Source organism: Xenopus laevis, chromosome 9_10S (assembly GCF_017654675.1).
Source record: "Xenopus laevis strain J_2021 chromosome 9_10S, Xenopus_laevis_v10.1, whole genome shotgun sequence".
In the NCBI taxonomy this organism is placed as follows: Eukaryota; Metazoa; Chordata; class Amphibia; order Anura; family Pipidae; genus Xenopus; species Xenopus laevis.
In genome coordinates this window covers 90,287,811-90,308,286 of record NC_054388.1, presented here as the reverse complement: position 1 = coordinate 90,308,286, position 20,476 = coordinate 90,287,811, and the positions used below count along the sequence as shown (strand labels likewise).

Here is a 20,476-nt window from a genome sequence, read left to right as displayed (position 1 = left end):
ATGAAAAAATATAAAGGTCATCGACCTAAAAATGCTTTCCCCTCAATCTCCAGATCGTCTCGCTTCTTAACATGTTCTTCTCATTATGGCTGAGCAAATTTATTCCATATGTTTATGACAATTACCGTGTCCAAAACAAACAGGCGCATAGGCCCTAGTTCCTATTACATTAAGTCCTAACTAACAGTAAACATATACTTGTGCCCAGTTGGAAAGGGATTCACTTTGGACCCATTACAACTCTATAAGGGCCGTAATCAGCCCAGGATCAGTGGGGTCAATGTTTACACTGCCTTGCAAATGTATTCACCCCCCTTGGCTTTTTACCTATTTTGTTACATTCCAACCTGTAATTTAAATGTTTCTTAATCTTATTATGTTCAATCTAAGTGTCACATGATCGGTATAAACACACCTTTTCTGACATGGTACAACAACAATGGTTGTCCTGCCAAGAGAGGGCCGTTCACCAAAACTCACAGACCGGGCAAGGAGGGCATTAATCAGAGAGGCAGCACAGAGACCAAAGGTAACCCTAAAGGAGTTGCAGAGTTCCACAGCAGAGACTGGAGCATCTGTCCATAGGACCACAATAAGCCGTACACTCCATAGAGCTGGGCTTTATGGAAGAGTGCCCAGAAAAAAGCCATTACTTCAAGTTAAAAATAAGAAGGCACGTTTTGAGTTTGACAAAAGGCATGTGGGCGACTCCCCAAATGTATGGAGGAAGGTGCTCTGGTCAGATGAGACTAAAATTTAACTTTTCAGCCACCAAGGAAAATGCTATGTCTGACGCAAACCCAACACATCCCATCACCCCAAGAACACCATCGCCGCAGAGAAACATGGTGGTGACAGCATCATGCTGTGGGGACGTTTTTCAGCAGCAGGGACTTGGAAACTGGTCCGAGTCGAGGGAAAGATGGATGGTGCTAAATACAGGGATATTCTTGAGCAAAACCTGTGTCAGTCTGCCTTTGATTTGAGACTGTGATGGAGGTTTACCTTCCAGCAGGACAATGACCTGAAGTACACTGCTAAAGCAACAGTCGAGTGGTTTAAGGGGAAACATTTAAATGTGTTGGAATGGCCTAGTCAAAGTCCAGACCTCAATCCAATTCAGAATCTGTGGTCAGACTTGAAGATTGCGGTTTACAAACGAAAACCAACATGAAGGAGCTGGAGCAGTTTTGCCTTGAGGAATGGGCAAAAATCCAAGTGGCAAAATGTGGCAAGCTCAGAGACTTATCCAAAGCCACTTGCAGCTGTAATTGCCGCTAAAGGTGAAGACTTTTGCAAGGCACTGTATATACACAAACTGTATACACTACAACCAGGAAGAGCTGGCAATAACTCATCTGTGCTTTACAGAGCTACAATTCTTAGTCAATACCAACAAGGCCTTAACGCTCCATTTAAGTCTCCAATAAATGGGCCATATTACTGTGCATAAGGACAGTACTGTTTCATTTAATCTGAAATGGACAACAGAAACAATTAAAAAACAGGTAATACTTTATAGCAACTGCAGCTAGCTGCGTGGTGGTCAAGAAGTTCATTAGGAGGCCCCTAGTTTGGCATCTCTTTCTTAAAGGGAAAACCATTTGCAAATCATTCAACACCCCCTTGGTATTACAATAGCATTTATTTTACAAAATTGTAGGGGAACAATCAAACAATTGCAAATTGTTGGATGCCAAACCTTTGATAAACACAACCTCAGTTGCTGGGCAAACGTTGTAACTCCTCCCTCCTAGGCTGTCTTGGCCATGCGTTAAAACTCGCAAAATCCTAAACCCAAGAGATTCTGAGACTTAGTTAAGTTGATGACACCTGATCGGAAACAGCTTGATCACTTCTAGGTCCTAGAAGTTCTAGGTTCTCGACTGTAAAGGAAGTCTTGCTGCAAGGTCACTGAAATGACTCCATTCGGGCTCCTTACTTTTCTTCTTGATGTATTCTAAGGTCTTCACCTGTTACACAAAAAAATGGGACAGAAAAGTGGGGAGGCATTATTAGTCTATAACAGTGCTGTCCAACTTCTTTTTTCTGGCCTACATGGTGGAGGGCCAATAATGGAACAGTGTTGACCACTCCCTGTGTTAAGCAACACCCACATTACCACAAGAACTTTTAAGACCATGCCCACATTAATGATTGCAGCACACCAAAAAACCAAATGGTTGGTGCTCACTGCATCACTCTTTACTCTTATATGTGAAACATTTAATTCATATTAAAACATACCCTTAAATCCATATGCCTCCTCCTCCCCGGCACATGATTAAACGCCTTAGGGGCCCCTAACAGCCATTTCCAAATGCTAACAAACCCCCAGAACAAACCCTACCAGACTCATGTCCTCAAGGTAGTATAGGGCATCCAGGCAGTGTATGGCGAGTATGGCACACACAGGGAGCATAGGGCAAGCAGAGTATGGCACACACAGGGAGCATAGGGCAGACAGAGTATGGCACACACAGGGAGCATAGGGCAGGCAGAGTATGGCACACACAGGGAGCATAGGGCAGGCAGAATATGGCACATACAGGGGGAACAGGGCAAGCAGAGTATGGCACACACAGGGAGCATAGGGCAGGCAGAATATGGCACATACAGGGGGCACAGGGCAAGCAGAGTATGGCACACACAGGGAGCATAGGGCAGGCAGAATATGGCACATACAGGTAGCATAGGGAAGTCAGAGTATGGCACACACAGGGGGCACAGGGCAAGCAGAGTATGGCACACACAGGGAGCATAGGGCAGACAGAGTATGGCACACACAAGAAGCAAAGGGCATGCAGAGTATGGCACACACAGGGAGCATAGGGCAGACAGAGTATGGCACACACAGGGAGCATAGGACAGGCAGAGTATGTCAGACACAGGGAGCATAGGGCAGACAGAGTATGGCACACACAGGGAGCATAGGAAAGGCAGAGTATGGCACACACAGGGAGCATCGGGCAGGCAGAATATGGCACATACAGGTAGCATAGGGAAGTCAGAGTATGGCACACACAGGGGGCACAGGGCAAGCAGAGTATGGCACACACAGGGAGCATAGGGCAGACAGAGTATGGCACACACATGAAGCAAAGGGCATGCCGAGTATGGCACACACAGGGAGCATAGGGCAGACAGAGTATGGCACACACAGGGAGCATAGGGCAGATAGAGTATGGCACACACAGGGAGCATAGGAAAGGCAGAGTATGGCACAAGCAGGACAGTAAAATTTAAAGATCTGGAAGCTCCTGATCCTAAATAGTTCTGGGGTGTTTTGTCCCCTGAATTTGGCTTTGGAGCCAGAGAGAAAATTACACAAATGTTTAGGTGGACAGAAGGACATTAAAGTAAGGCACTGATTACTGTCCGATTAAGCTGTTGCAAGGGTGTAGTTAAATTGTCACTAGTATGCCATGGTTGCACTTTTAACAATGTATTTGGACACCTTTTTGATCATTTTGGAATTTGATCTGTACACTTTATTTTCACAATGTGTTCATAGAGCATTAAGGGTTAAATGGAGGCGAGCATTGATGGCCCCTCCTCTTTCTGTGGGTATATTACCCTGGATTGTATTATTAGTATAGGTAAGCAGTCAAAGTAGGCAGAATTTCATGTGAGGGGCCACACAAGGGGGGGTCGCGGACGAATGAGATCTATAATAATGGCATTTATTCTAATCCGTGCAACTAAATTAAGATTCAAATGAATATAAAAAGCACAGAGTTTAAAGTCTATTAACCTCTAGTGTCTACTAGTTGGACAACAACAACTCCTCCCCAAGCAGCATGTGATATGATCTTATGTGTTATACTGGGACATCATATGATTCTGAAATACGCATCAGAATTCGAATGCCCAGAATCTATTTACCTGACATAAGTACTGAACTTTTACATTTCTCCTTTAAAAAATTTTTTTATATTGAGCTCTTATAAGGTCACTGAGGTTCTGAGTATGAAAGATCTTTTCAAAGATTTCTCAAATGCCTGTGGGATTAAAAGCCCAAACTCCCTTAGATAACACTCGTTACATTAGAACTAAATGCACACTATGTGCAGGAGCAGAATAACTGCAATTACGTATAAATCCTTTTTCTACATGTGCAATAAAATGAATCCCTTATGAATAAAATTTAAAAAAGTTCCTCAGTTCTGCCATATTTATTTTAATTCACCCTGCAAGGCTCTGCAAGACTCGCTAATCTCCAAGAATACAAATTTGGTGTATTGCTGCAATCAAAAAAAATTGGATGTGACCTGTGACACTAATTACCACTTCACTGCCCGGCATATGTTGTGCAAAGAACCTTTCTTCACTGTAATATTTGTATTGGTACATGCGTATGGGAGATCTCATATTAGTTACCTCATCTGAGGCATTTTCCGTAATCTCCCAAACCAAGAGTCATTTCTTATTGTCATACATAGATGGTTCTGCAGTCAACAATGTTGATCCAGGCAACAGGATTATAGTTCATACAGATTTGCTGCGCTACAAATAGTAGGTTTTATGTCTTTTAAAAACAGAGAACCCAAAGAGTGGACTGCCCAATGTCCACAAAATGCATTATTAAGTAAATATACTATTATGAATCTGTGTTGGTGTTGGAGAGGTCTCTGTATAGTAAAACAAAAAAAAAACAGGGGGAGGCCATTTATCAAAGGGCACATTTCGAATTCATGTGAGTTTTTTTTTTTTTTAAAATTCGAATATACAGGTATGGGACCGGTTATCCAGAATACTCGGGACCTGGGGGTTTCCGGATAACGGATCTTTCCGTAATTTGGGTCTTCATGCCTTAAGTCTTCTAGAAATTCATTTAAACTTTAAATAAACCAATAGGCTGGTTTTGCTTCCAATAAGGATTAATTATATCTTAGTTGGGATCAAGTACAAGCTACTGTTTTATTATTACAGAGAAAAAGGAAATCATTTTTAAAAATTTGGATTATTTGGATAAAATGGAGTCTTTGGGAGACAACCATTCGGTAATTCGGATCTTTCTGGGTATCAGGTTTCCGGATAAGGGATCCTATACCTGTACTCACAATTTGACTGGGAGGTTATTTAAGAAAAAAATTAGAATGGCTAAGATTCGATCGAATAGTTCCGACCCGAACATTCGAATAGTATTCAATTCGTATTTAATCTGTACGAATCAAATTTTTCTCCTGAAAAAAAAAAAAAAAACTCGAATGTCAGCAAGGATATTGTCATCCCCAAATGGCTCTACGGACGTCTGCCATTGACTTGTACATGAATTTAGGTAGCAAATATTTGAATTAGGACTGTTTCCATGGTCGAGGTGTAATAAATCTCACATTTGAATTTACATTCGAATAGGGGGGGATTAGAATTTGAATGTGTGAATTTTCAAACTCATACATTCGAATCTGAATTGACTAATCGACCCTTGATAAATCTGCCCCTTAATGTTGGGGAAGATTACCCTGTAGAACCATGTAATGTGCAATAAACATTTTTTCACAAGGAAAAACCATCATGTACACATGTCTCCTGCTAGTTTGGTTATACAAGTATGGGAACCATTATCCAGGATGCTCGGTCCTGGGGTTTTCCAGATAACGGATCTTTCCATAATTTGGATCTTCATACCTTACTAGAAAATCATGTAAACATTAAATAAACCCAATAGGCTGGTTTTGTTCCAATAAGAATTAATTATTTCTGAATTTGGATTAGGGATGCACCGAATCCACTATTTTGGATTCGGCCGAACCCCTGAATCCTTCACGAACGATCCGTCCGAATACTGAACCGAATCTGAATGCATATGCAAATTAGGATTCGGATTCGTTCAGCCAGGCAGAAGGATTCAGCCAAATCCGAATCCTGCTGAAAAAGGCTGAATCCTGGCCAAATCCAAAACTGAATCCTGGATTCGGTGCACCCCTAGTTGGGATCAAGTATAAGCTACTGTTTTATTATTATAGAGAAAAAGGAAATCATTTTTAAACGATTGGATTATGTGATTTTAATGGAGTCAATGGGAAACAGCCTTTCCGTAATTCAGAGTTTTCTGGATAAGGAGTTTCTGGATAAGGGATCCAATACCTGTACTTTGATCTAAAGTATATAAATTAAGAACACAATATATGGGTTTGATGTGTGTATGGAGGCTCAGATGGGTTAATTTAGATTTCTAGCAACCATCAAGCATCTGAAATTAAATTACCAACAGCTCACCTCAGTAAGGTTGGGGTTGGCATTTGTGGTAAACAGCAATTAAAATACTTTTTTTTATTTAATTCCTTACCATAGTTTTGGTGTCGGCAAAGCCATGCTTTTGAGCTAGATTCCACAGGTTTACAGCCAGCTGATTCAGTTTATTGTTCCTCAGATCTCCATGAGCAAGAATGCTGTTGAAAATCAGCAAGGCTAAATAACTCTGACGTTTCAGCGTCTACAGAAAAGAAATAGCAGATTTAAAGGCGCTAATTATAATCAGTGCGAACAGAGACCTAAATTCCCATTGCTGATGGGATTAAAAACTGCCACGTACATTTTATCTGTTGCAACCAAATATGTTCCTGTGTGAAGCCCATACAAGGCTAGATGTAAATTTGTGTGGTTCATGTTCCAATGGTGATCTTTTTAAAGCAGAAGTATACAAAAATTCAAATGTACAGCATACAAAAACAAACAAAATGAAATGGTCAGAGCTCTTCTTTCAAAGAGGCAAGGTAGTAATCTCACACAAACTTAGGGCTGATCGATCTGAAGGTCTGAATTTAGGGTAGGACTACACAGACGTTTTCAGCATGAGCCGACATGCGACAAATTGCATGCAACGGAAATAAGGTTAGAGATAGAAATGTCGGATGAAGTTGCAGCGTCGATCCGCCGTGACACGACTGTCGGATGCAGACTCTGAACGCTGTCCGACAGTCGTGTCACTTCGGATCAACGATTGTCGCAGCGCGTCGGATTGCGCCGAAAACGTCTGTGTAGTCCTACCCTTAAACCGAGGTGGCAGTGGGAAATCTTAGACACAAATTTCCCCTGGTAAATGGCAAATTCTGTAAAAACCACTTATGTCCTCTTATTTGTTGCATATCTCTAGATCAGTGATCCCCAACCAGTGGCTCCTGAGCAACATATTGCTCTCCAAACCCTTGGATGTTGCTCTCCGTGGCCTCAAAGCAGGTGCTTATGTTTGAATTCCAGGCTTGGAGGCAAGTTTTAATTTCATAAAAACTAAGTATAGCGCCAAGTAGAGAGTCCTCTAGGCCTGCAGTTCACATAGGGGCTACTAAATAGCCAATCATAGCGCTTATTTGGCACCCAAAGAGATTTTTTTTGCTTGTGTTGCTCCCCAACTCTTTTTACACTTGAATATAAACTGGGCCCAGATTGCAGCTTGGCTGTCAAAATACTTTAGTAACGAAATGAGGATAAAACCCTTGGAAGTCACTGTATAACTTGCAATTGCATGGCATTACTGAATTTGACACTCTGTTTCATTGCATTCAAAAGCAGGCTGGCACAGCCAATCTTATTGATCACGGCTGGGAAGGCAGAGCAAATGGAGTACACCAGTCACTGTCAGCACATGTAGTTCCCCAGAAGCATCACAAGGCGCTGGCTGTTACACAGGCGGACGCCTTTGGTTCCCAATTGCATTTTCCAGCAGCTTATGGTATACGTCCATATTAAAATAAATGCCTCGTCAAGACAGCCTGCTATAGAGCGCAACCCATTCTACCGATATCATCTAGTTTCCAACGCCATAGTTGAATTAACTATAACAGAATTAGGGGGGCAATGTGTGACTTATGGATGAAAATGTGACAAGGAAGCAGCTCACGATGCAAAACACTGACATGGTTATACATCTCGTGGAAAGGAAATTAAATAAATGCAATTCTCATACAAAGGAGCATTAAGATGGCCATAGACGCAGAGATCAGCTCGTTTGTCGCCAAACTACTGGATCTCTCCCCGATATGCTCACATTGAAGTGGGTGATATCGGGCTGATCCGATTGTGGCCCTACGATCCATCACAATGGATATGATACAGGCGGTCGGATCGCAGGACCGCATACACACAAAGATGGGGCCACGATCCGACGGGATTTTTTAACCTGCCCGATTGAGATCTGGCCAACTTTTAGCCAGATATCAATCAGGGAAGCTCGTCGGATGACCACACACACTGGGGCCAATAAGCTGCCGACAGCTTTTATCAGCTCATGCATGGGGCCTTTATTTGGCCTTCACCTTTCAATTGCCCTTACATAAACAGATACTCCAACAACCAAGAATAGGAGAGGTGATGTCCATGCAATGGCAAAAAACAAGCCAATACCAAGAGTAAAATCATTTTAACCTAAAGCAAAAGAGGTTTTTCAGATAACAATTGGGGCCCTTTAATGAGAAGCCCAGAAAAAAAAGAATCTTAAAGATACCGACATTGATGAGATTCTCCACCTCTCTTCCCCTGGGGTTTTTGCTGGGACTCACTGAAATGGCCAATGGTAACGTGTTCTTCTATCATAACCCATTCTCTGCTTTTGGAGGGCAATCATATTTATATGGAAAAAGCTGGGAACTCCAAATATTCCCATGTAGAAAAGTCAAATTCATGATGCCACTTCGCATGTTAATTTACAAGAATATCAAGCAGAAAATATTGAAACCTTAGACTAAAAAGTAGGAGAACAATCAAGTGGGCAACATATCAATAGTTTTTAATCGTCATCCTTCAACTTCTCACTTGTCTGAAGTGTTTAAGAAGGAAAGTTAAATAAAAAAAAATTTGCATGATCATTTTGTGTCCCCTGTACTGGAACTGGGACCTGAACAAAAGGAGAATATTCTAGGTTCACGGTTTGGTCATGCACCTCTAGGAGTTAGAGGACAGTCTGTTACTAATCATCTGATTGGATCGGGAGCCAGAAAACACAGCTGCCCAATGTTGATTTCTTGGTGCTGTGTGTAGTATCATAACAAATAGTCCCCAGATGCATGCAACAAGTCTGCCAGTGACTTGGAAACTGATTTCTAATGTTAACAGATGCATCTATTTTGCAGGGGATTTTCTGGAAGATCTCTACATTAGTAAGAAATAGACATAAGTATTACAAATTTGGGGGTGGTATCAAAGCTCTGTATAACAAAAACAGATTTATGGGCAATTCCTGTGCAGATTAATATAAACTGTTTTTCTATTCCTCACTTTAAAATGATACTTTTTACTATTTCCAACTATCAACAGTTCTTTTATTAGTCTGGCTGTATCTGTAATATGCAATGGAGCATCATGATTAATAAAATAACAGGTATCACCACATAAAAATATCAGCTATCCAGATCCTAGATATAGGAGAATGAGCTATGGGTAGAGGTGAGGTCCCAGGGGTTCCTGAACTCCCTCTACATTTCATCATATTTATCTTCACCTGACCTATAGGCCCGGACTGGCAATCTGTGGGTTCCGGCAAATGCCAGAAGGGCTGCTATAAGGTCCCATAGAAAGTCAGTATTTAGTGGGCTGGTGGGGGCTGTTTGGGCCTCTATGTGGGCTGATTGGGCCTCTGTGTACCTGAAATGCCAGGGCCTATTTTAATTCTCAGTCCGGACCTGCTGACCTCTCTCCACTAAAATGATTGTGTTGAAGTGCCAGTATACTCTTTGTTAAACCTGAGCTTAAGGAAAAGAGATTGTGGCAATTTACACAGGTTTCTGAACATCTCGGTGGCAATACAATAAAACTACTACAGGTATGGGACTTGTTATCTAGCATGCTCGGGACCTGGGGTTTTCCGGTTAAAGGGGACCTAAGTCATTTATTAAAAATGCATATATAAGTTCAAACCAACAAACAAAACAATTTTGTAATGTATGTTATGTTAAAAAATGTGTACCTGTGTTTGACGTACACATGATTGTATCTGCAGCTTTCTCTGCTCTGTCTTGCTTGCAATCTCCTGTAAAATTCAGCGTCAGCAGGCTGTCTTACTCCCTAATGCTCTGAGGTTGTAGTAATTTCTGAGCAAGCATGTATATATTTAAGGGTTAAACCACCCTTGAGCCTTATTTAGCAGTTGAGCATGGGATGGGCTGCCCACCAATCACTAGAGAGCAGTGACACACTGTCACAACACAACCACATTCTAACAATTTGGCACAAGCAATGGCAAACAAATTAAATATCCAGTAGTTGTTGATCAATATGTACCTTTTCTTTCCCGAGGGTCTTCAGATGCTCCAAAATTTGTCCTATTAGTGTATCACAAAGTCGGTTAATTTCTGCCAGGAACTTTGTGTCTCCTCCGTAAAGATTATCATTAGAGTCAACTGAAGAGGGAAAAATATGTGAATCAGCCGGCCATACCTTGCAATAATGGCATCTCGATCTGAAGGTCAACTAAATAATGTCTCTTGAGTTAAAGTAACAAGAATCCTAGAATGCAATTAGCATCACTATTTAAAGGGACTATTTCCCTCTCGATCATGTAAAATTAGATTGTGTGGAACTAAGCAGCAGGAATTAGTCTTTACGTAAATCTCCCTTCTGCTTCAGCTTCCTATACCACAAATGCAAAATATGCACCAGTGCGGTAACCTTCAAAAACTAAAGACCAGTTTTTAATATTCTTATTGCAGTAGATTGATTTAAGCTAACTGCTAGGTTACTACTGATTACTCCATTTATGAAAATCTGCATCTGTGGTGGTAAAGTGAAGCAGTGCCTTCATCTGTGGAACACCTGATAGTTCATAGGCTGATGGCTGAAATTTGGCAATACATGTATAGGACCTGCTTGGAACCTGGGGTTTACTGGATAACTGATATTTCCATAATCTGGATCTTCATACAAGTAATGTAAGCAATAAATAAACCCAATAGGCTAGTTCTGCTTCCAATAAGGATTAATTATATCTTAGTTGGCATCAAGTAGTTTTATTACCATGGAGAAAAAGGAATAATTTTTTAAAAAATTTGGATTATTTGGATAAAATGGATTCTATGGGAGAAGGCCTATCTGTTATTCAGAGGTTTCTGGATAACATGTTTCCGGATAACGGATCCCATGCCTGTACCTCTCTCTCATTAACCTAATATCCTAAATCTGATCAAATTTGATGTCATGGTCCCCATAAGCTAGGTCACATAAGTGAACCATCAGAATGGTTTTGTTTCTTTATGAGGAAGATATTAAAAGAAAACACTTTTACACCAATACAAAGAACACAGAACAGTATTTTTTTTTGACATCAGTCAATATATTTGGCATCTAGGTTCCTCTAAATACATCTTATTACCAACAGGGCCTGAGAGATTCTGATGCAACCGCCAAAATAGTCTTGAAATTTCTTGGTAATGGTAAAAAGCTGCTTACCTTTGCTCACATGATACAAATAGCTTTCTTGGCTCAAGGCAGCAAGGAGATGTAACACACTGGTGTAGATCCGCACTTTATCATCACTATTATCTTCCCATGTATAATCTTCTATGACATTTAGAAGACCCCGTACTAGGAAAAGAACTCCTTGTTCTGGATGATCCTAAAGAAAGCAAGACCATTCTGTTTAAGAAACACTGCACTACATCGTTTTACAAAAATATCAAGCTACAAATAATAATACAAATAAAGTCATTTTTATTTTTGGTGTTACGTCTACTGTAAGACTGGCCCCTTCAATTAATCTGACCAAAATGCAAGGGGTTAAGAAATGAAGGCAATGGCTGGAGGAACAGGCTTGTTACAAATGGATTATACTAAGGTTACATGAATTTAGACCACAATAAAACTCACTCACTTTCTATTCATTCCTATGGGATTTGTATTACTGCAACAACTTGCATAAGAAAGACGTGATATTTCTCTAGTCTATAGGCTTTCTTGAATTATGAGAAGTCAGAAATATGGTTTTCCCATCTACTGTCACATTCCAGCACTCCATGATATTGTATAGAGTAAGCAAGCAAGGTAAATATGATCCTAAATTTCTGTGGACGATAGCTCTAGAAGGGTAGATATCCGATTCAGTAACGATCACTGTACTTACAGGAACAACCAGTAACGTGGAGAAGAAATTGGCAAGGAACTCCAAGAGAAAGGGTTCAGAGGAGCGCATCTTCCCATCTATATTGATAGTCTTTGGGACATCAGGAACAAGGCTTACTGCAGCTTTAAAGAAGGCATCCGCTACAAATTGTAAGAAGTAAAAAAAAAAAATTGTTTGAAGGGGTCATTTATATTTACCAGTAAAACTACGGTAGGTTTATTTTTCTATTTCAGGAGTTACTGCCGTCTAAGGGTCAGGGCACACAGGCAGATTCAGGGACAAATCGAGGGCGACTAATCTCCCCAAACTGCCTCACCTGCCTTCCCGCCTGCTAAAATGTAAATCACCGGCGGGATGGCGATTAATTTCCGAAGTCGCCCGAAGTTTCCTCATCAAGCAACTTCAGAAAACGAATTGCTCCGAGTGCCATCCCGCGGGCGGGAAGACAGGGGAGGCAGTTCGGGTAGATAAGTCGCTCCAAAAATGAATAAATTTGTCGCCGGGCGACTAATCTCCCCGAATCTGCCTGTGTGCCCTGACTTTAAGACTACAGGAAAACACACATCAATTAGAAATGACTCTACCTTTCTTCCACCGACCCCAAGCTTGTAGGCGATTACATTAAAAGTAAATGGTGGTGGTTGGGGTGAGATTTCATACATTGTGGCCCTGCCTCTTGAAAGTTTATTTCCAGCAAGTTAATGAACTACTTTTTGTATTGCAGGTTCCATCTGTAGTGTTATTTCATTTTAACATTTATCATTCGTTTGGATATGGAACAACCAATCAGATTTTAGCATTCTGTAGGAAAGATGTTAAGCTTCCACCTGTTATAACCTTACCTTAAAGTCACGGCTGCCAATGCCTTTTTAGCTCTTTCTAGAGCAGCCCTGAATTTTATGTGATGAGCACAACTTGTGACAGGGTCCATTAAAATTTCATAGTATATAAATAGATTTATAGCTAAAGGATTAAAATACATAGCCACAAAGAATTTTTTTTAATTAATTAAAGAATATTCCTACTTTGTAACATGACCACATTTAGCTATTTTAAGTTAGCTATGGTGTATTTCAATTTGTGGAGAAACAATTGTGATGTCCTTAAACAAAAGAGGGCATACATGGCCTATAACAAAAACAACGGAACATAATAGATGTCTATAATGCCAAGAGCAAGGGGATTGTATTGATGTTTATGAGAGTGGCTAAATATAAAAGGTCAGCAGGCTCCTGTGAAAATTAATCCAGAGTGTGTGGAAAGAAGCACATGCTGAGCTGTGTGTCTGGCATAGTGCTGCTGACAATCAATATATTTTATTTAAAACTGCAGGCTTCTTTACTAAAAGCACTGTGATACGGATCTCACTTATAAAGTATAATACACAAAAAAGGGGTCTGGAGCATCTTGCTCTTGTGTACTAAATAACTTTGGGACTGATCGACGGGCAGAACTGGCTTCTAGGGTTGGAAGAACATTACTAAATGTATGCTCTGTTGGGGACCCACGACCTGCACCCCGATACTTACCCGACCCGCAAGTAACTTATCCACAACCCGATCTGTGACCTGCTGACCATCAAGAAACAGGAAGTACTGTCATTGTAAACCAGAAGTGACATCATTAGAAGTAGTCGTGATCAGGAAAAAAAAGGAGTAAAACTCGCTATTGAGAAGACCCGCAACCCGACCCGCAAACCTGGAGAACCGTCGACTCGCGTCTATACCCGCTCCCAAAATGTCAACCTGCAGGGTGCCGCAGGTTTTTGCAGGTAACCTGCGGGTACCCGACCCGTTGCAGGACTCTACTCTAGGGTCCTCGAGCGGATCAGGTACCTGAAAAAAAGGCGGTAACCTGCAGGTTGTGGGAAGAACTTTCTGATGCGGGTATAGGCACGGGACGGCGGTTCTGCAGGTCTTCTCAATAGCAAGTTTTACTCCTTTACGTATGTTTTAAAACGTTTTCTCTAATCACACCTACTTCTAATGATGTCACTTCTGGTTTACAATGACAGCACTTCCTGTTTCTTGATGATCAGTGGGTCACGGATCGGGCTGCAGATAAGGCACTTGCGGGTCAGGTAGCGGGTCCAAGCAGGTAAGAATGGGTGTTGCAGGTCAGGTTCGGGTTTCAAAATTTGGTTCCGCACAGGACTCTAGCATGCTCCCCTATTCTTAACTAATTGGCTTTTGGAACAGAGCAGGGACTCTTGAGATCTGCAATCCAAGTGCTGTGCAAGGTGAAGGGAGCCGTATTCAACTTGGATTGTGCTGCCTTTTACAATCCCCTTCCTCCTTGTGGTTTGGATATTTGTGGAGCCCCAAGGGATTGCACACTACCAACCTGAGCAGTAGCATGGCCTTATTTCAGTGGGGGCAATGTTATTGAGCTAGGTCAGTTCCTTAACCCATTACTGGAATTTTGAGAGACCGTCATCTCTCATGGGGAGCCATCTACATGGTCAATTAGATGGTCCTGTCCTTCACATAAAACAGGAACCATAATAAAGGCTCCTCCAATTTACATAAAGTGATAAACCAATCACAGCTTGTTTCTTGTCTGCAGAAGGGAAATTGTTCTGGCAGGTGCAGTATATCTGTTTGAAATTGGCTGTGTTTGAGTTCAAGCTAAGTATATTTCAAAGATTTACAACCATTCATTAAAATGGAATTCCAATATGCTACCTCAGAGAACAATTGGCAGCACCTTAAACGGTGTTATTAAAAGAACAGAAAATGTGGTCGTTCGTCCACAACATTTAAATGGATTTGTCTCCACTTTATTAACTTGGCTACATGTTACAAACCACTTCTGTCAATGGCATTAGCCCCATGCGAGCAGTGTAATAAGCACCTGACACTGCAGCTCCATTGTTCCCAGAGAATTCTTGTGTAAAAACAGCCTCTTCTTTTATAGTCCTTTGTCCTGACTACCCATGTTTCAAATAAAAAACTGCAGCAACGGCAGCATTATTCCAAAAAGCATAGTCAACTTCCTTGGTCAGCTCATTTACACCAGCAATTAGAAGCAAGTGGTGCCTACATCGCATGCAATGATAGTAGGTACAACAACTGTGGTCTGTCCTGACATTTCACATAAATATTTACGTTCTTGAAAAACACAATGTGATATTTTAGAGTAAAAGGGACAAAAGCCCTGTGACTTTTAAAAATGACACGACTGTACTACATTTCGAGTAATTTACAAGTTCTATGCAAAATAAATATGGTCATAAATATAGGTGGTCCTGTAATATTTGAAGGAGTCTGAAAAAACTGTTGCTATGAAATACCTATATTACTAGTGCACTCATTAAAATGGAGTAGTTTCCTAAGCAATGCCTTTTATACACAATCTGTAATGAGACCCAGGTATACCACATAGGCTAACTTTTCAATTACACTTTAAGGAGAAGGAAAGCTACCAAGGCAGGTTATTGCCAATAGATTAGCCACAACAGTGCAAGCTAGAATGCCATTTTTATTCTTTAGAATGCTTTTCCTTAAACAGCTCTAGACACCGTATCTGTTTGTTTAGGATAGCAGCTACCATATTAGTTTGCTGTGCCATCACTTCCTGCCTGAGTCTCTCCCTGCTCATTCATAGACCTGAGCTCAGATTACAGCAGGGAGGGGAGGAGGAGAGAGGAGCAAACTGAGCATGCTCAAGCCTAATCCCTGGAACAGGAAGTCTGATACAGAAGTCCATGTGTACACAATATAAGGAAAGAAATGTGGTGTTTCTTTTAACAGAGGACTCAGAGCAGCATTACTTTAAAGGTTTACTAGTGTATTCATATAGACCTTTCTGATCTGTGGCTATGACAAGTATGAAGTCTCACTATGCCAGAGTAGATGTAGGAACAGGTAGACTGATGCAGAAACTATGCTGCTACATTCTTTATTAAACACAACATGTTTCAAACTGTGGGTTTGAACAAGTGTTACATTTGTAACATTTGTACATTTGAAAAAGCCCACAGCTCGAAACATGCTGTGTTTAAAAGGGAACTCCACAAAAACATAACTTAAGCTTTTTGAAAAGTAAACATCATTTCAAACAACTATGCAATATAGATCAATTAAAAAATGTGCAGAATTTTCATGATTTTTAATGGTTTGGAACAGCCAGCTTTCACAACCTGGCCCAGCAACTTTCCTATTATGCAGTCTCACTAACAATGTCCCCAAATATGATATTTAGCTATGGTTTTATATAGTAATCTATCAAATAAAGTCTCACTAGCATACCAAAAGCAAGCCCTGCTACATTGTGTATTCAGGGCTTCAGCAAATCATATATATGAATAACCAAAGTTATATCACATACAGTAACACCACACACAAGACTAAGCCTAAGCAACTGCTGGATCAGCGACAAGGGTATTTCTATGCCTCCAACACTAAAACTGAACAGATTATAGTACCAGTTAGACTGATTGGATTAAAAGAAACAACTCACCTTGTGAAAGACACTGGTTTGCTAGGGCCACCTGGCCTGAAAGCAGGTACAGATTGAGCCGCGTGAAGACGCTAGTCAGAGACGGGATGGTTATAAAGGAGAAGGCAACGCAAGCCTGCAATAAAACAAACAAAAGTGTCACTTTATATGTTAGGTATCTAAGGCAGCACGTAAAATACCTTCTGCTGAGTGGGGAAACCTAAGGACTTCACCATTAGTTAAACATTAACAACTGCTAATGCAGGGCATGCATTAATGAAAAAGAAACATATCTCCATTATACTTTAATTAAAAAATGGGTACCGTTTTTATAAGAAACCTAACTGTATGCAGTGAAATTCTCCCTTCATTTACTGCTGTGGATAGGAATTGTCAGACGGTCCCTAACTGCTGAGCAGGGAAACAATCATACTTATGAACAGCAGGGGGAACCCCCGCCTTACATCCCAGCCAAGCAGAACTCAAGCAGCTTTATTTGTTTCCCTGTAGAGTCAGCGAGTAGAGATATGTATTAGATTTTATTTTTGCCTTTACTGTTTTCAACTGTAGCTGCAGGGACAAAGATCATGGAACCAGATTTAAACAGGTAAACCGGGATTATATTTGGAGTATTATTTTGCTGCAGCCACCGGTTCAGCAGAGTTGGAGAAAGTATGTATTAAACAATACAAAAGCTATAAAACCCACATTAGATTACATGACAACAGAGGACCCAGTGCAGTCTGTATATTTTAAATATATTAATAATATATTCTAAATATATTTTTAATCAGTCTTGCTGTATCGGCTTCTGGCAGATCTATATTTGCTGTTTTGATCATTTATGACGATGCCTAAGCAGCCCAGACCACACTGAGCATGTGCATAGTCTTGGTCTTGAAAAGATGTTTAACAAAGTTACAAGATGGTGACCCCCTGTGGCCAACTTTGAAAGCATAAATCATTTGTTTGATTAGGCTTGTGGTGCAGGAAGTTCGTGTTTATGTTTAGTATACAAAATACAGCATTTCTAGCCTTATTCTATTTTAGACTTTACTTCCCCTTTAATGTTCAAATGATTTTCTTAGTAGATTTAAGGTATGGAGGAAAATTACAGAAAGATCTCTTATCCAGAAAACCCCAGATCCCGATCATTCTGGATAACAGGTCCCATACAAATGCATGTATTCTTATAAATGGGAAATGCCATATAACAACATCAAAAACAATTGCAAAAAGTGCAGTCTACTTTTATGTTGCAAAGTCCCTCTTTAAGGCAATGTAAATGGAAAATGATCTCAAGGTTTTGTAAAAAAAAAAAAAAAAAAGACAAAAATTACACTGGCCAATGAAAATACATCTATAGTCAGATGTTTGCTAGAGTCTAGTAAAGAATGCAAGGATTTCATAATAATCCATTCTTATCACATATAAAAAGTATAATAATAATAATAATAATAAAGTATCTTAAAATGTGGCATTTTGATTTGTCTCATCAGCCTTCCCTCAGTGGGAGAGTGAGAATTCAGACTTGTGGATGGGACAGTCTAGCATTTTCTTGTGCTACTAGTAGGCATTATGGGCTGTTATTTACATAGTTAGAAAAAAAAACCTGTCAAAGCGTAAAAGTCCAGTAGGGCAAATAATGAATTCGCCAAAGGAGTTGCTGCTACATAATACTAAGAATCAAGCACATCATACTCACTCTGACAAATGAAGCAGTCTTCCTTGAATGATTTCCTTTCATCACCTTTTTTGTCTCCATGGCAAGATGGTTCACACTCTAAAAATACATTATGGCAGAGAAACCATTAATATGATGTTCTCAGGCACTTTATTGTACACTGTATCTATAATATATATGACAGGAGATCCTACGGCTTTTACAAAAGTAATGCTAACAGGCAGAAAGTGTCTCACTTAATTTTTGAGAGACAGATATATAAAGAGACAGTCAATGAATAACAATATATTGGTTATACTAAGGAAGGATATACATTATTTATAAGAACATTTCCAATCAATATACCCCTTCCCATAGAGTAAATATGTAAAAGGGACCTCCTATATCCTGCTGTGTAAATGCTGACCTTGCTTTCTGTTAACATTACCATTACTCACATGGATTAACTGGATAAGCACTGGCTCTAGATTGCAAAACATTGATCTGGTTTCAACGTAAAAACTCAGCTGTTGTTCAAAGTCCCGTCCAAAGGAGACCTAGAGGTAGAACGGAAGAATTAGAACACTGATTAAAGCTCATTTATTACTCGTATCTATGCTGTTTAACCAGAGATTCTGAATACAAGCAGATTATGATCTATACATATCCTGCCCATTATTTTTTAATAACTTTTTTAACAGTTTTGAAAAGTTTCTGTGGCGGACACGTGCATTTCTGAATATTTAAACGGGCTGTTCCCCTTTAAATAAATTTTTAGTATGGTGTAGAAAGAGTGATATTCTCAAACAATTTGTGTTTTTTGAGTTATTTAGCGTTGTATTCAGCAGCTCTCGAGTTTGCAATTTCAGCAATCTGGTTACTAGGGTCCTAATTACCATAGCAACCAAGAGACTGGACTATGAATAGGAGAGGGCCTGAATAGAAATATGATTATTAAAAAGTAGGTATAACAATAACTTTGTAGCCTTACAAAACTTATGTTCTTCAGATGGGGTCAGAAACCCCCAAGAGTCAGAAAAAGAAGGCAAATAACTCAAAAACTATAAGTAAGAAAAAAATTAAAGCTAATTGAAAAGTTGCTTAGAATTAACTATTCTATAAAATACTAAAAGTTAGCTTAAAGGTGAACCACCCCTTTAAGTCGTTCGTGGCTCATAGAGCCTGTTAAGACCCATTTTACTGTACTTATTCAGGAGCAGAATTCTTAAAGAGTTTGCCTGCATTTTTATGGGTTTAGATTATTTATCTTTTTGCTGAGCAGCTGTCCAGTTTGGAATTTTAGCAGTTATCTGGTTGCTAGGGTCCAATTTATCTTAACAGTGGTTTAAAAAAGAGACCAGAAAACAAATAGGAGAGGACCTGATGATAAAAGTTAACAATAACATTGCAGCCTCATAGAGCAATATATAATTTCAAAAGACTCTTACGACTCTTTTTGCAGGAGCCTCTCTTTGATATTGATAATTTTATTTCACAGATTATACTTGAGTTTCACATATTACCTTAAGAAGCATGTATAAGGGAAAACAAGTCACTGAAAGTTCACAGAGCAATTTTTTTTTTGTCTGAAGGGGTCAATGACCCCCCAAGAGGAAATCATAGAATTAAAAAAAGATTTAAAAAAAAAAAAAAAAGAACAAAAAGGTTACTAAGAGTAGGACATTTTATAACATACTAAAACTTAATTAGCTTATAGTCTAGAGTTTTTGGTCTTCTTTAAACCACCTCATTCTTACTGGTCTCTCCATTCAGTTCTTTGATTACCATAGTTATGTCACAGAAGAATAAACTAACTTTTCTGTGGAGTTAGCCTGCTACCTACTGGTAAACCACTTAAACATCAGGACAGTCTGCACATTCAAAGATCGCCAATAACTTGAATTTTGCATGAATGCATCTTCTTGCATTAGCTCAATCAGTTTGCATATTAGATGAATACAGACAGTTTTCAATTTATTCAATCTATTGCATGTGTGTATATAAACATGCACAAACCAAGGAAAACATATTTTCTTACCATTCGTATAAACCCGTTGATCAAGTTAGACAATGTTCTCTTTTCATCTTCAAGGGTCAGAGCACTGTGCAATAATAAAAAAAAAAAAAACTAAAAATCATAAAACGGTTTACAAAAAATGTGTTTGTAGGAATACTATTCTCTGAAAATTGCTCTGTTTTATTATTATTGCATTTTTTTACACAAGCTTTATTAGTTATTTTGTCTCATTAGAGCGTCACATTCCATGTATTTATACAGTTAAATGCACCTGTTTATTTTATATGCGCTAAACCACATCCTG

At 39.6% G+C, this 20,476-nt stretch overlaps 1 protein-coding gene across 1 annotated transcript in view; it reads right to left on the bottom strand.

Moving 5' to 3' along the window:
* Positions 1–1,116: 1,116 nt before the first annotated feature.
* The window catches only part of vps35l.S (VPS35 endosomal protein sorting factor like S homeolog), a 43,284-nt gene continuing 23,924 nt past the window's right edge, over positions 1,117–20,476 (bottom strand). Inside the window, exons 23-31 of the mRNA XM_018239126.2 lie at positions 20,194–20,257; positions 18,614–18,712; positions 18,198–18,275; positions 16,514–16,628; positions 12,053–12,192; positions 11,383–11,548; positions 10,219–10,337; positions 6,293–6,439; positions 1,117–1,973 (exon numbers count right to left, since the gene is read on the bottom strand). Of these exons, the coding sequence (XP_018094615.1) occupies positions 1,875–1,973; positions 6,293–6,439; positions 10,219–10,337; positions 11,383–11,548; positions 12,053–12,192; positions 16,514–16,628; positions 18,198–18,275; positions 18,614–18,712; positions 20,194–20,257 (1,027 nt within the window). The 3' untranslated portion in view covers positions 1,117–1,874. The remainder of the gene's footprint in view (positions 1,974–6,292; positions 6,440–10,218; positions 10,338–11,382; positions 11,549–12,052; positions 12,193–16,513; positions 16,629–18,197; positions 18,276–18,613; positions 18,713–20,193; positions 20,258–20,476) is intronic.